At 41.6% G+C, this 15,982-nt stretch overlaps 1 protein-coding gene across 1 annotated transcript in view; it reads right to left on the reverse strand.

Annotated features, from left to right (window-relative positions):
• TMEM57 (transmembrane protein 57) overlaps positions 1–15,982 on the reverse strand; it is a 49,801-nt gene that overhangs the window by 17,322 nt on the left and 16,497 nt on the right. Inside the window, exon 7 of the mRNA XM_006777651.2 lies at positions 14,450–14,951. Within this exon, the coding sequence (XP_006777714.1) occupies positions 14,450–14,951 (502 nt within the window). The remainder of the gene's footprint in view (positions 1–14,449; positions 14,952–15,982) is intronic.

Here is a 15,982-nt window from a genome sequence, read left to right on the forward strand (position 1 = left end):
AATTGCAACCTCATCCAAAAAAAAAAAAAGAGGGGGGCAGACATCTCAGGCAAACTTTGGTAAGGCTTAGGCAGGCAATAAATGCACTTGCAGCTTGCTCAGCTCCTGTGGCCCTCCTTCTCACCCCCACAAAGGCTGTCTAATGGTGTCACCACATGGAAGACAGACAGGACCCATGGCGAAGCCGGAGTCTATGTCCAATAAATAAATCTATTTGCCAGTTAGACAAGCCAGGGTTCTAGCCAACTGAAAATGTTACCTATTAGGCCCAGGCACCTTTCCCAGCCACTTTACTCATCATTTTAGAAAATAGCACTCAACTTCTAACCTTGGGAAGCTACATCTGAACTCCAACTCACAAGTGAGAGCTGGGGCCATCCAGAGCAGAACTTCCTCAGGTCTGCACTCTGATGGCTGGGCTGACTTCAAAGCAAAGCAAAGCTGACAAGTTGAAGATCCCTATGACCCACTCCAAACCTTAACTCTATCTCACCTTCTCCCTCATCCTTCCCACCTAAGGTAAGTTACAATGTAAATGGTGGATAATTATTTAATTTTAATAGGACAAGATTTACATTTTAATAACCCCCGAAAGAATGAAGCTCAAATATTAGCCCTTCAGGGAGGCTAAATAGGAAAAAAATCTTTGAGTATCTTGAAGTATACCTGGTAGTAAAACAAAGTACAGTATTTAAGTGTCAGCTTTTAGTTGAAAGGGGTATTGTTTTTAAGTATAGGGAAAGGTTGGAAGATATTTATGTCTAAATGTCTGTAATCCTTATCTTTCGTGAATTACTTGAATTATAGCCCACAGTAAGATGATTTCATTGAAAGTTTAAAAGACTCCAATAACTTCGAGGTTTTAATAAAGCCTGAGGCTTTGAGGCCTGACTGAGAAGCACAGAGGAACTTGAAGGCTTTGGGGCAGTAAATTTCCCCAGGAAGCAAGTCTTACAAAAAAGAGGGAGACCTTTTCTCAGCCAGGACTTTACCTAGAGATGACGAGGTTCCCTAAACACTCTGAGTCACGCTCCATAAAACTACCTAAGTGTACATCTGCGGGCGTGGCCCCGGGAGCCCATCGGGAAGACAGGGAGCCGTGGCTCTGCTGGCTATCTCTGAACTCTTCCGTGCTAGCGACAGAGATGCTACAGGCTCTCCAGGACAACACGGCCCTCACAATTCTGCTTGCTTTCTAAGAAAAGGGCTTCAGGTCCTCTCCAAAGTATACAGCCAAGTGATTGAAAGAAACCTGTCTCACAAGTCCAAGTCACCCACTCCTTGTTTCCAGACATCTTCTGCCTCTTATTATACCACTTAACCTGGGAGGAACGGACTCTAGCTTTCAAATTTTACTCATTCTCTAAGGCCCAGTTAAAAAATTAAAACAAACAACTGAACAAACTCTCCAGCATGAGGTGCTGATCTCCAGGGCCCAAAGTTCCCTCTCTTTCTGAAATCTGAAAGCCTTTACTGTTGACGCTTCTCATTTGGCACTAAACTAGTGGTTCTCAACCTTCTGGCCCTTTAAATACAGTTCCTCATGTTGTGACCCAACCATAAAATTATTTTCGTTGCTACTTCATAACTGTAATGTTGCTACTGTTATGAATCGTAATGTAAATATCTGATATGCAGGATGGTCTTAGGCGACCCCTGTGAAAGGGCCGTTCGAGAACAGGTCAGTGTTACGACAGAGAGGCTCTAGAACCCTATCTACAGCAGGCCGTCAGATATTTAGTTTAAATAATGGCCGAAGGAGACGGGGCAAGTAGGTTCTTGCTTATCAAGAAGGCAGGAGAAAAATGAATGAAGAGCAACTGCCCCATCTTGGTAAGTATCTAATTCCATTAGGACAGTGGTCGGCAAACTGTGGTCCCTTGAGTGTGGCTCTTCCACAAAATACCCCGTGCGGGCGCACACGTACAGTGCGAGTGAAACTTCGTGGCCACACTCAAGGGGCCAGTGGCTCGCGAGCTGCAGTTTGCCGACCACTGCATTAGGAGATCCCCTGGTATACATTAATCATACAAGACAAGACTTGCTTAGGGACCACACGGCTGTCTATGCAGAAAGCTGAGCTCATAAAATCAACGATCTGCACCCCACCCCCAAATAGCCTTTATCCTCTTCATAACTCCTTCCCCTCTCCCCTTTACAGGTCACTCACACTGACAGGACAGGCAGCACGGGTCATTCTCATAAAATCGTGAAAATACCTCATTACTGACTGAAGCTGCTCAGGGATATCCTGTGAACCACAGCTTTGGAAACAGCAAAATAAAGCTGCCTCAGGTCTCACAATTGCTTGCCACGCACAAGCGTCCAAAACTAAGCAACAGCCTGATGACCTAATTACCAGGTGAAAGCGTATTACAAAATACCTCTGCCTCTGCTCCCCGATCCATCAAATACAAAAGGCAAACACATTCCTTTTCATTAAGGAATGCAAAGAAATGCAGAAAAGGAATCCTAGACTTTCACACAACGGGTCATTCTGGGAAATGAACAACTGACTTCTCGAAATCCTTCAAGAATAAAGGTATAAGCGCCAAAAACTAGTATTTTTAATAAGGTCTTTAAAGGATGTGGTCAGATTTGGTAGTTTGTAAAAGTCCTTAAAACGTTCATATCTGTTGATGCAGCATACTCCTCCCACATATTTCTTCAGAAGACTGGTGATAGAAAGATTTGTGTAAAAGCGTGTTTGTTGCAGCATTACTTATAATTAAGAAACACTTAAATATTCAACAGAGATTGGCTAAATTGTATATTCATGTGTCTGTCTGACATGCAACCATTAAAAAACCATTGAGGAAGAATATTCAATGACAAGGGAGCATGTTCATGATACAGTCAGTAAAAAGGACAAAAAAAGAAAAAAGACTTGGAGGCTATATATTAAGATAGTGGCACCCTAGCTGGTTTGGCTCAGTGGATAGAATGTTGGCCCGCCGACTGAAGGGTCTTGGGTTCAATTCCAGTAAAGGGCACATGTCCTGGTTGCAAGCTTAATCCCCAGTAGGGGGTGTGCACAGGAGGCAGCTGATCTATGATTCTCTCTCATCTTGATGTTTCTAGCTCTCTCCCGTCCTCTCTGAAATCAATATATATATATGATAGTGGCTATCTTTTATCTTAAAAGTTGGATATAATCAACATATATAACTTATTTTCAACATTTTAATTATTTTATAATTGGGGGAAAACGTTATTTTAATAGAGGCTGTTAATGGACTTCCCATAGTTTTCACTGTTGCTCTTAGATTTTCCCATGTTATAGACCAGTTTTAGAATATTCTGAAAGTCTTAGGGAAAATCCAACTCTTTTACTTTCCAAACTTTTTAGGTCATTCCAAAAAAAGGGGGGTCTTAACTTTCTGAAGTAGATAATGGTTCGGTTCCTTAATCTACATTCCATTGGTCAGTTCCTATCAAAACAGTAGTTTTTCTAAATCTGGATTCTAGAGCTAGTTTATTGTCCTGCTCTGGCTCCCTAAGGAAAGAGGAGAGAGCAGGCATCGCTTTGACATCAGGCCTGACATTACAAGGGGTGGTACTAAAAGGTCCAATTCTAAACTGGCTGGCCGGTGAAATCTGTGAATAACTAGTGTCCATGTCCCAAACTCTGGTGTACTTTTTGCTCTAAAATCATGGCAGAAAAGCATCTTGGAGTGGAAGGAGTCACCAGTCCTAGGTACAGGAGGCCTAAGCAGTTCTGTTTTGTTTGAGGAAAACCAGAAACCTAAGCCCCCTCTCTTCTAAGTGGTCTGAAAGCCTCCTAGTCAGGTGTGAGGATTAAACAACAAAGGGGGCAGTCTTTGACTGGGGGCGGAGTGCTGACAAAAGTGCATATTTTCCAGGAGCACAAGGAACTACAGGAGAGGAGGCAGAAAGGTACAATAGTACATGGCAAATCAGTTAATGGGATTTACCAGATAATCCCTAACAAAAGTCCTTCCTATAAGAGTCAAGTTTGATTGGTATATTAGTGGGGTCAGGGGGTAGGAGAGAGCAAAACATAAGAATAGCAAGAAGGGTCAGGTGCAGAGGTTGCAAACTGGTGAGCTAATCTGGTCTATAAATATGTTTTGTTTGACCCTTCCCTGCATGATGTTAAAAAAAATTTTTAACTGGTAGATTTCACATAAAGATATCTATTTTCGTCATCTCTTCAAAATACCAGATTTAGCAACATTGGGCCTGCAACCCCCCCCTCCCCCCGCCCTCTCACTCAAGCCACAATTAGCTGTCCTGTTTGGAAGAGTATGTGCTCCAAACTCTCTGGTGCCTGGTGCAGCACTAAATACAGATGACTGAGCCCTGGCCTCCCCCTCATGCCTGTGCAGCACTGGCTCTAGAGCCAAGGGAAAGGTCAGGGCAGTGGGCCTTTGGAGTTCATTATTCTGTGTTTCTGTTTCAAATCTGTTACAGCATTCTATCAAGAAAGGTGAAGTGGCCCCTAGCTGGTTTGGCTCAGTGGATAGTGTTGGCCTGTGGACTGAAAGGTCCCAGGTTCGATTCCCGTCAAGGGCACATGCCCGGGTTGCAGGCTTGATCCCCAGTAGGAGGCGTGAAGGAGGCAGCTGAACAATTGATTCTCTCTCATCATTGATGTTCTATCTCTCCCTCTCTCCTCCTCTCTGAAATCAATAAAAATGTTTTAAAAATACAAAAAGAAAGGTGAAACACACCTTATGAGAGAGAAGAGTTGCATTTTTCCCATTAAAAAAAAATAAAACAAACACAAAATTTGTTTTGTGTTCTAGCCAGAGTCTCAGCTGGCTAGAAAAAAAGATCTCAAAATCCCCAAAAGAGGTGCACAGACTGAAGTATACTCATGCTGACTGTTAAAGTATTCAAACAACCAGTTTCTAAATGATAGCGTGAGTAACATTTAAAGAACATAGTTCCTTTTGCTAGAAGTACCTCCTCTTCAGGGAATCCACCTCTAATCCCCTTAGCTGGAAATCTCAATTCATTATGTGCCAGAAGGGGTACTGACTCAAAGTTTTATAGTAGTTCCTTCTGAATTCTAGGGAGGAAACTGCAATCGTTTGATTAGAATGAAGTCTCAGTACTAAACATAAAATTTTTTCTAATGCAGACTCTGCCTCCCAGATAATTTGTGTTATTTCAAACTTTATATATCCATACAACATAGGTAAGTATCTTCCTTGACCACCTGGCTATGGACTCATTAAGTGAACTGCTGGCTTAAATTCATTAATGTCTAGGTCCTAAAGTGCTACATGGGTTTCAAGCCATAAAACAGCCTGTTTAAGTATAAAATGATCATGCTTCTATTGCCACATACCAAGCATAGTATAGTTTTAAATCACTGCAATGGTTAAAATAAACTCAAACTATATTTTGAGTTAATATAAACAGAGCTAACCAAGTAACACTTATAGGTACCTTAAATATTATAAGCATGGCAGAAAATGAAAATAAACCAGGTCTGAGAACATAATCTGCTCAGAGACAATGCAGACAAACATAAATCAAATACATGTTCCCACAGAGAGAAAACAAACACACCAAACTGGGCTCTACTACTTATTTTTTTCCACTTAATTATTTCCAAATAATTTAGTAGCAGCTATATCCAATAAATTTAATCTAGTTAGAACCTCCACGTGTCCAGTGTTCATAATCTCCATGCTAAAGTTTACCTCTCAGCTGAAACCGATACTGTTACAAATAAACTACCGCATGCACCTGTAAAATGGACAGCCTGCTTTGGTAGCCAGCACTCACGGGGAGGGTATCAAGCCAGCCATTTTGCAGTAGCAGTTTGGCAGAGCTGCATGTGACCGCACATATAGGGAAAGCAGCCAGGGTGAAAGCTCAACACCCAAATCACCTCTCCCAGGTCAGATTTTCGTTGGCAAACTGTTCCTGACACACAGTAAAATGCATTCAAATGCAAAAGAGAACAAACAAATACACTGCAGCCCCGGAGATGATCTATGTAAAAGCAGTCAACATATTTTCTAACCTGGGAGATTTCTTTGGAGGAAAGGTTGAAACAGAAACATGGGATCTGAGCTCTCTCCAGTTGCTACTACAATTCCATAAAGGTGAAGAGAATGGCCAGGGCTCAGGGTGGAGGGGGGGAAGACCCATAGGAAAGATGAATAAGACATGGCAAACAGGTTTCCTCCCTGGCTGTTCCTGGCTGAGATGAGGCTTGTGCCTAGTTAGACTCCTTGGCCCTGGAGTACCACCAACCGCTGCGGAAGCGAATGGCGTTTTTGCCAGCAGTCCCTTGCAGTTTGCTTCCCTTGTAACTTCGAGAAATTCTTGAACTTCCTATACAGCCTTCGAAAAATACTGACAGAGTACTGAATTTCAAAACTTTCTGGGAAATACCAAGGAAAGGAGCTTAGAGTATAAAGTCTTGTATATTTTAGAAATAAAATTCACAACAATCTACTCAAGAACAACAAAGTTTGATACTGGTGTCTGTCTGGTCCTTGGCCTATTCTAATGTGATATGCAGGTTTTCTAACTTCGAAAGCCTTTGAGCTACACTGCCACTCAACTCTGAGAACTACACTGCACTGCAATGAAATCACTGAGGCCCATCTCCTATCCCCATTCTAATATTTTCCCTGCATAAAGGTAATACTCATTCAACAAGTATTTATTGAGCATCTACTCTGAGCAAAGAACTGTGTACTGTGGCAGATTAGGAGAAAAGAAGGTTCCCCCTGCCTTCATTAGGACACATTCTATTATAGGTATAAACCTGTGGAAAAATTCATACTACATAGAAACAAGGTAGAAAGTAAATATCCTTTATAATAAACGGTTACTATGCAAATTGTCCCCTCGACAGGGAGTTCGACTGGGAGTTCAACTGAAAGTTCAACCAGGGGGTGGGGCCAGCCAGCCAACTTCCTGCGGCCCCTCCCCCGGCTGACCCCGCCCCTGATCACCCCCCCACCCTGATCGGGGGCAGGGCCACTGGCAAACTGCCACGACCCCTCCCCGACACCAGCTTGATCGGGGCAGGCCAGCTGGATCCCACCCATGCACAAATTCATGCACTGGGCCTCTAGTCCCTTATCATCATCTACAATAAACTGTTTGGTGTATACTATCCTCCTATATAATAAAAGCCTAATATGCTAAGTGTCCGGTCAACTGTCAGCCATTCAACCAATCAAAGCGTAATATGCTAATGATATGCTAAGGCTGCTCAACTGTTCGCTATGACGTGCACCAAGGGGCAGACAGTCGACCAGTTGACCAGTCGCTATGACAAGCACCGACCACCAGGGGGCAGACACTCCAACTGGTAGGTTAGCTTGCTGCTGGGGTTTGGCAGATCGGGACTGAGCAAAATGGGCAGGACACACCCTGAACCCTCCTGCGGTCCCTCCCCGGCCCCAATCATGCACTGGTGGGGTCCCTTGGCCTGGCCTGTGCCCTCTTGCAACCCAGGACCCCTTGGGAGATGTTGGAGAGCCAGTTTCAGCCCGATCCCACAGGCCAGGCCGAGGGACCCCACTGGTACATGAATTCATGCACCAGGCCTCTAGTTTCAAACAATTTTCTGTGTACATGAGAACTATATCCTCCCATATTTTGTAATGGGTTCATACTAAATAATCTGTTTTGCTACTTCCCCTTTAATAATTGATCTTTCCAATTACCTTCTTTTAAAATGGGTTTCTACCTTTCAAGAGAATCCTTTGTAACCTTCCCACTTAAACTACTGTGATTCCCACGCTTAGTACTCTTCAGGGCCGTGGGGGAGGGCTGGAATGGTTCATAAAAGGCCATGCCCCTCCCCAAGGTACCTGTCCCAGGTGACTGCCGTGTCTTGTTTCTTCTCCACAGTCAGGTCTTGGCTTTGGATACTAGTCCTGCTTTGTGTCTACAATCTTGGGCTCCATGATCTGAATCTTCTTCCCCACTTCCTGTTGTAACTTAGAACTAACAAGTTTATTCCCTTCCCTGCCCTGGGAGCTAAAAGCCAACCCCACCCACTCCTAACCTCGAACCAGGCCAGCACCCAGACAGCTCCCTACAAGGGAAAGGAAAGATGGATAGTTGCAGGAAGAACTGATGTTTCTTTGTTCTTCTGGTAAAGAGCATTATCCCTCAATTTTCCTTGTTGCTTTGAAATGCTTCTTAAGCTAACAACACAGGGGCTTCCTGGAATCTCTTCACTTAGCTCTTTTTCAGTTATACACACCAAGTTATACTGAATCTACTGATTATTAAAAATCAGTATTTTAGCCCTAACCGGTTTGGCTCAGTGGACAGAGCGTCAGCCTGCAGACTCAAGGGTCCCAGGTTCGATTCCGGTGAAGGGCATGTACCTTGGTTGCGGGCACATCCCCAGTAGGGGAGTGTGGCAGGAGGCAGCTGATCGATGTTTCTCTCTCATCGATGTTTCTGGCTCTCTAACCCTCTCCCTTCCTCTCTGTAAAAAAATCAATAAAATATATTTTTTTAAAAATCAGTATTTAAAAAAAATGACCCTTTCTTTTCCATGGATATATATTTTTTTAATATGTTTTTATTTATTTTAGAGAGAGAGGAAGGGAGAGGGATACAGAAATAGAAACACTGATGAAAGACAGACATCCATCGGCTATCTCCTGCATGACCCCTACTGGGTATCAAGTCTGCACCCAGGCATGTGCCCTAACCGGGAATCAAACCATGACCTCCTGGTTCATAGGTCAACGCTTAACCACTGAGCCACACTGACCAGACGATATATCATTTGTGATTGTACATTAACATCTTAAAATGTGGGAAAACAAAAAATATGAAGTACTGTAAACTGTCTCCTGTCGTTTTTCCCCAAACAGCAAAACCACACTAAGTCAGAGGTTACACAGCAATCTCAAATGCTGGTATCTGGAAGATAAGATTACTCAGAAGTACAGAAGAGCCGAAACCGGTTTGGCTCAGTGGATAGAGCGTCGGCCTGTGGACTGAAAGGTCCCAGGTTCGATTCCGGTCAAGGGCATGTACCTGGGTTGCGGGCACATCTCCAGTAGAAGATGTGCAGGAGGCAGCTGATCGATGTTTCTCTCTCATCGATGTTTCTAACTCTCTATCTCTCTCCCTTCCTCTCTGTAAAAAATCAATAAAATATATTTAAAAAAAACAACAAGAAGTACAGAAGACTGAATGCTAGTCAAACCACATTGGGCGAGTCCAGTATAAGGGGAAAGATGGTTATTTTTTAGCTTTTGCTATCTTCATCCTCCCTTTTGAGAGAAACCTAAAATTATAAAACATGTATTTAAAAGGCTTATTGGACTAGAAAGTGGAATAAAGAGCAATGACATTCCCATCAGCTTAAATTAGAAAGTCACAGACACTCAACACAATACTCATCAATAGACTCACTAATGAACTAGAACTTAGAGATTGCTGGGAAAATCCTGATAAACATATTCTCTTTCCTACCTCCACTTCTCAACCCCACCAGCCTCTCAGGTCTCCAAATAAGCAGAATTGTATAAACAAACTAAGTTATAAGTAACAATATTTTAGTATTTGAAATAACCAAATGAATTTAGAGAGAGATAAAAGAGCGAGTATTTGATATACTACAACTTCTTCCAGATTTCAAATTTCCTCTGAACAACAGGCCCCTCTCCCCATTCAATGGCTTCAAACTTTCTTGGAACTTACTATCTCAGCAAAGTCCAGACCCCAGGACCAGAGGTCTTCCAAGCAGCCAATGATGGGCTCTCCTCAGGGTAAGCTATCCCTTGTCTTAAATTCTTCCCGTTCAGGTTCTTAGGTCTGCTGCTGTCTACCCTTATAATTATCCCTAAAAGGCAAATTCCCTGCTCAGTGTGTCTAGGCTGTCTGGACCAGACTAACTCCCAAGCTAGACCTAACCAGAGTTAAATTCTCAAGGGTGTAAGCTCTCAAGGGTGGTCCCCTTATCTTTTGAGATAAGTATGCACTTGTGTCTTTAGCAGGAGCAAGACTTTTAAAACACTTAGAACAGCATCTCTCTAGAAGAAAAATAAATGAATTCTTAAATTCTAAGCATTTCTTCTTCTATAAATGTTAACCATTGGAGCATAAAATCTAGCTCTGGTGCCAACCCTTGAACCAACTTTATCTATATGTGCATTTAAAGCTAAAACTAAAATGTAAAGCAGAAAAATGAAGGCGATCAATAAACTTCTACTAAGCAGCATGGTATAACAGAAAAGGCAGAAGTCAAGAAACTTTGGTTCTGGACCTGGCACCACCACTCGAACTGGGTCACGTGGACTGGCCGTTAACCTTCTGAGGCTCATTAACGTCACGGCTAAAAAGGGTTGAGGAGGCTGGTGTAGATTTTTAGATCTCTTGCAGTTCCAGAAAAAAAATAATCATCATTCTAAATTCTACTCCGTTTTGTTGAATGCATTTCTACTAGGCAAACTGTGGATACTTTTCCTTTATGACTTCTCACCAGACATTATTCAACTAAGTTAAATAATTGACGTCTTATTAAGAATTAGCACTAAATATAAAAAAGATGAATCTTCTGTCTTGGGCACCAAAAAAGTGGCATGGAAATGAACCAAGAAGAGACTTCTACTTTAATACTTCTATAGAGTATGGAACGCTTTACATTTTATCCTCAAAGTTTTAAATTCTCTCTCTTAACCAGGAAAACTGAAACAAGTAACAATCACCAACAAAAAACCCCACAGTCTTGCAGCTGTATTTGAGAGGGAACTCTGTGCCAAGTGCAAACAAAACTGTTGGCTCTCCTGCCTGCAGGAAAGCAGCTCGGGTGTCCCACAGTGATTGGCCCAGTCTCAGAGTGACTGCTGAATGATTGCACAGACCCGCCATGGAATATTCCACATCAAGTGAAAAGGAGGGTTAGGCTAAATTGGGAAAAGGCTTTCTATATGATTTAAGTGAAAAAAAGCAGAACAAAAAACTACACAAACACTGTGGCCACAATTATATAAATGTAGGTGATGAAAATACAACATTTAACAGTAATTAGTGTCATAGTGGTGGGACTATTTTCACCTTTTCTCTACCTAAATTTTCTATAATTTTTTCACACCAAAAGTATTTTTTAAACCACCACTGAAGAAAAAATCTCCTTCTAATGTTTTTGTTGTTGTTAATCCTCACCTGAGGATATTTTTCCTTTGATTTTTAGAGAGAGAGGAAGGGAGTGGGAGAGACAGAGAGAGAAGCATCAATGTGAGGGAGACACAATGACTGGTTGCCTCCAGCACAATCCCCAACCAGGGCCAGGGATCAAGGCTCCAACTGAGGTACAATCCTTGATGGAAATCAAACCCCAGACCCTTCAGTCCAACGGCCAAATCGTCTAGGGCTCTCATTCTAATTTACATCGCTCTTTTCTAACCCAGCACTTAGTTGAAAAACAAAAACAACAGCAACAAAACAAAAAAACTGATCTTTCTCATTGCTTTTTCTGTTTTTGTCTAGAATTTTTTCACATGTCAGAATTAAAAATATTTTTGGCTACCAACACTGTAAGTCTGTTGCTAAATACCTTGGGTAAAGGATTCAGAAACCAAGCTGGCAGAATTAAGTGATTTTGTAAGATACATATTTCTCAAATCAAAAGAGGGCTTTGGCCTGGTTTTAGCAAATTCCAAACTTTTCCTGGGAAGGATCCTACAGGCAACACGTATTCCCAAGTTCTTCCACGTCACCCACATTCCTTAACCTTAGTGATCTATCGGCATGTTTTCTGTAAAGGGCTAAATAGTAAATGCCTTTGGCTTTGTAGGCCATTACAGCTACTTAACTCCATCACTGTCGTGCAAAGGCAGCCATAGACACTATGTAAATAAATAAAATGTTTTACAAAATCAGGCAGTGGGCCAGATCTGGCCTGTGCCCAGTTGTTTGACGCTTTTAATATATAGCACATTAGAGAACATCCATGGAGCTTGGAGAAACGGAAAAAAGATCTGAAGGACTATTTGCCCTTTCTTAGGGAATGAACATCAAACCTTATTTTGACAGCTATAGTGATCTACAAGAATTATCTTTGAACGTAGTATACTAATGAATTCCCGCCACCTAAGAAAAGCTACTGAATTGGTTCCTCAAATATAGCATTTCTCAACCATGATATTGAGAAAGACACAGCTATAGAATGTGTTGCAATTAATTTACTACTAATAATACAGTAATGGCTTTCAAAAGATTTTTAAAAATATGTATTTAAAGGTGTAGCTCAATATTCTCCCTACAGCCAGCATGGACCTGCACACAGCCCTGGGCGTGTCTGCAGTAGCAAAGGGCTAATATGCAGTGTCAGCCGTTTATGTTGCACCAGAAGGAGCCTGCGTCCAGCCCTCTCCATCTGAACTCAAACATGCTTAACTCTCTAGCTAACAACTCAAACATGTCAAGTTTGGATCAATTACGGTCTTATTAATATTCATCATGAAGTCAAACAAGAGGAAACAGGAGAGAGCCAAGAAGAGCGAGAGGAAGTGTGATAAGACCTTCTATAGCCAAGCTGGATAATTTACTCAGATAGTCTTCTTTTTATAAACTTTCATTGTTGTTCATCATAAAAAAAACTTGAAAATGCATGAAAGTAAAAAGAAAAAATAAAGCCTCAATACTACCATGGGGCAATAACCATTGTTATCATTTTGGTTTCTCTCCCTTCAAATCCTTTTCCTATGTATAGTCTTTAAAAATTATTGTTAATAAAATTGCTTTCTACTTTCTTTATAAAATATTGCCATTAGCACTTTCCTATATTGTTTAATATGACTCAAAAACATAACTGTAATGCCTATATTAAAAGTCCATCAAATGGATGAACCATAATTTATTTACATTTATCCCCTACTGTTGGATATTTAGGTCATCTCCTTATTTTTTATATTACATTGAAAGTTGAAAATAATCCTATGGAAGCTTATAAAAGTATTTAAATACAATATTTTTCTACTTATGTATTTGATAGAAGGTATTCCCTAAAACAGAGTAATATTCTGGGACCCTTCCGATCAGGCACATCACGTTAGTGACCACAGGAAGAGGCACGGGGGCACTGGACCCACCACATACTGGAAGACTGACCATCTGAGTGAGTCCTTGAACTTCTTTACTGAAGGTAGATCAGGCAGTAGAGTCAATCAACAATCAAAACTGAGGCCCAAGTGAGATGGTGTCATAAGACTGGGCCTTGACTGCTCTCTCTGCAACACCCAACAGAGGAAAACTGTTTTGAGTTGACTGCTGTTATTAAAATTGTATAGGAGAAAGGATAGCAAAAAGCTTGATATCAAAAGGATATCAAAAGTTTTTATTTATAGCATATAATAAATCTGTGGGATAGCTGAAATAAAAGGTCAACTAATTGGTCTTTCTCCCATGGGCATCTACAGGAGGGTTCTCTGCTGAGCGCTTTCTCTACAAGCATGATGTCGTAACAGACAGATGGGGGCACCAGCCTGACGTCAGCAACAACAGGGTGTGCTTCCAAAAGTGATGGGGCTATAAAATTTCAAGAGCCTTTCGCAGCAGAGCCCAAATATATTTCCCTTAATCTTGCCACCAATCAGAAATGAAAAGAAATTAATAATCTTGTTTATATAAGTTAAAACACTGGAAACCTTCTCTCCTAGAATACACTGTTCTTATGCAAGCCAAAGGAGAAGGATTGTAAGGTAACTTTTACAGGGAGTTACAATTGCCCTCTTCAGTTACATATTTAAAAAAGCTCTAGTTCAGATATCAGTTTCCAAATTAAAAGATATGAGGGTACAAGGAACATGGGTATTTTAAAGAATACACAAAAATATAAAATACAGCAAAATTAAGTCTGAGCCAGTCAAGGTAATACAACATTATTATTTTATTAAAGATGAAAAAAGGAATTATTTCTGATTTAAATCCATGTCTAACACTGCATTTACCTCTGGAACTTTTAGAAAGAGATTATTTTTCAAACCTAACTTTCCCAGAGTTATTTGGAGAATGATTTGCATTTTAAGTAGAAAAACAATCAAGCACAGAGTGGTAAGGGCAATTTTCCACCACCCTTTTTGGTATCTATCTGACAAAGAGATTTGCATCAACAGGACACACACTCTTCTTTTTGTGTCTATGCCACAGGAACTTTGAATATGCAAAAAGGACAAAGACTAAAGATAAGCTCCTCCATAGCATTAGAAAATCAAGTTACACGTAAATATGTCAAATGTGGAAAGCGATCACTGTCCCTTCTTAAAACACTGGAAAGAGCTGGAATCAATGCTTCAGAACAGTGGCCCCCGTGGCCAACAAAGCCTTATGAAATAAACACTACAATGTCAAATGCCACAGGTTATAGTTATAGTGTCTGATCACCAACAACCCCCACAGGCCCATATGGAAGTGTTTGTGTTTCAAGACCTAAGATAAGTTTATTGGAAAATGTTGGTAAGGACACAGCAGGCACACTTACCTTACCAGTGCATCTGGTTTGCTTAGCTGGTTATTAGGAATACAGTTTTCCATTAAGTCTTTGTGTGTAGTTGGGCTCTTGCTACTGCATTTCTGCTTCTTCTCATTTTTACTAGATGAAGAAGGAATGCTCCCATTTGTGGCGCTGTGACTTCGAGGTGAGGAGTTCACAACTCCACTGGCATTTTTGTAATTTTTTGAGGAAGCAGTGCATGAGTCCTCTTTCAAGAGGTTTTCTGTACTTCCCACAAGATCATTATTTAACCTTTTACTGTTGATATGATTTTCCATATACTCAATTTCTTGTATTTTAGAGTCTACAGGTTGTAGAATATTGTTGTTATTTATTCCAAGGTTGTGTTTTTTGGCATCCTTGTCCTTTTCTTTCCCTTTTTCTCGGTATTCTATCTCTGGCAAAGTTGTGGAGAGTTTTTTGTTGGCTGGGATGCCTCCGTTGTGGTGTATAAGGATGGAGGAATCCATATCAGGTAATCCTTTGGCAGCTACAATACCAAAAACAAACCAACAAACAAAAAATCCACATCAGAATATTTAGTTGTATAAAACCAGGGGTGGGCAAACTTTTTCACTCGAAGGCCACAATGGGTTCTTAAACTGGACCGGAGGGCCGGAACAAAAGCATGGATGGAGTGTTTGTGTGAACTAATATAAATTCAAAGTAAACATCATTACATAAAAGGGTACCGTCTTTTTTTCAATAGTTTTATTCATTTCAAACAGGCCGGATCCAGCCCGCGGGCCGTAGGTTGCCCACGGCTGTATAAAACAGAAAAGACTGATTCAAGAAACTGCATTATCTATGCTTAGAAACTCACATTAATCTGCAAGCTCATTTAAAAGCAGTAACTACACCACATCATGCTAACTTCAAGAAGCAAATCCAAATAAATTTGAGAAGCTGAATATTTAGAAAATTGCCATCTACATGTATAAAAGCCAAGCAACTGGAACTATGGGGAGACCAGAACAACTGGTCACTATGATGAACACTGCGGCAGCCAACCGGCCTGATTGGGACACTGGTCAGCCCCCCAACCCTCCCACGGCCCCTCCCTGTGGCAGGCCCTGCCCCCATCGGCTCCCCCACCCCGAATGAGGGTGGGCAGTCCCTCCCCCTGGCAGGCCCCAATCACCCATCAGGGCCAGGCCCCAGGCTGGGACTAGGAACCAGGGGTGGGTGGTGGCAGATGCAGTGAGGAAAGGAGGGGCGGAGGTCGGGAGGCAGGGAACCGTGCAGTGGCAGTGCGTGGGCGAAGAGGGAAGGATGAGGGGAGAGGTGGGAGGTGGGGAACTTGATTGGCCCTGATCGCCAGCCAGGCCTAGGGAACTGACCTGTGCATGAATTTTGTGCACTGTGCCTCTAATTATTTATAAACACCAAACAAACCACTAAAACTTTGCCTCAAAAATACGATGAGGATTTTATAATTAAATCCTACTTCATTTATCGGTCAAATCAAACTTGAGGTGAGAGGACACAAGCAGACCATATTCGTAAAAAGCCATATTTTAA

Source organism: Myotis davidii, unplaced genomic scaffold (assembly GCF_000327345.1).
Source record: "Myotis davidii unplaced genomic scaffold, ASM32734v1 scaffold149, whole genome shotgun sequence".
NCBI lineage: Eukaryota > Metazoa > Chordata > Mammalia > Chiroptera > Vespertilionidae > Myotis > Myotis davidii.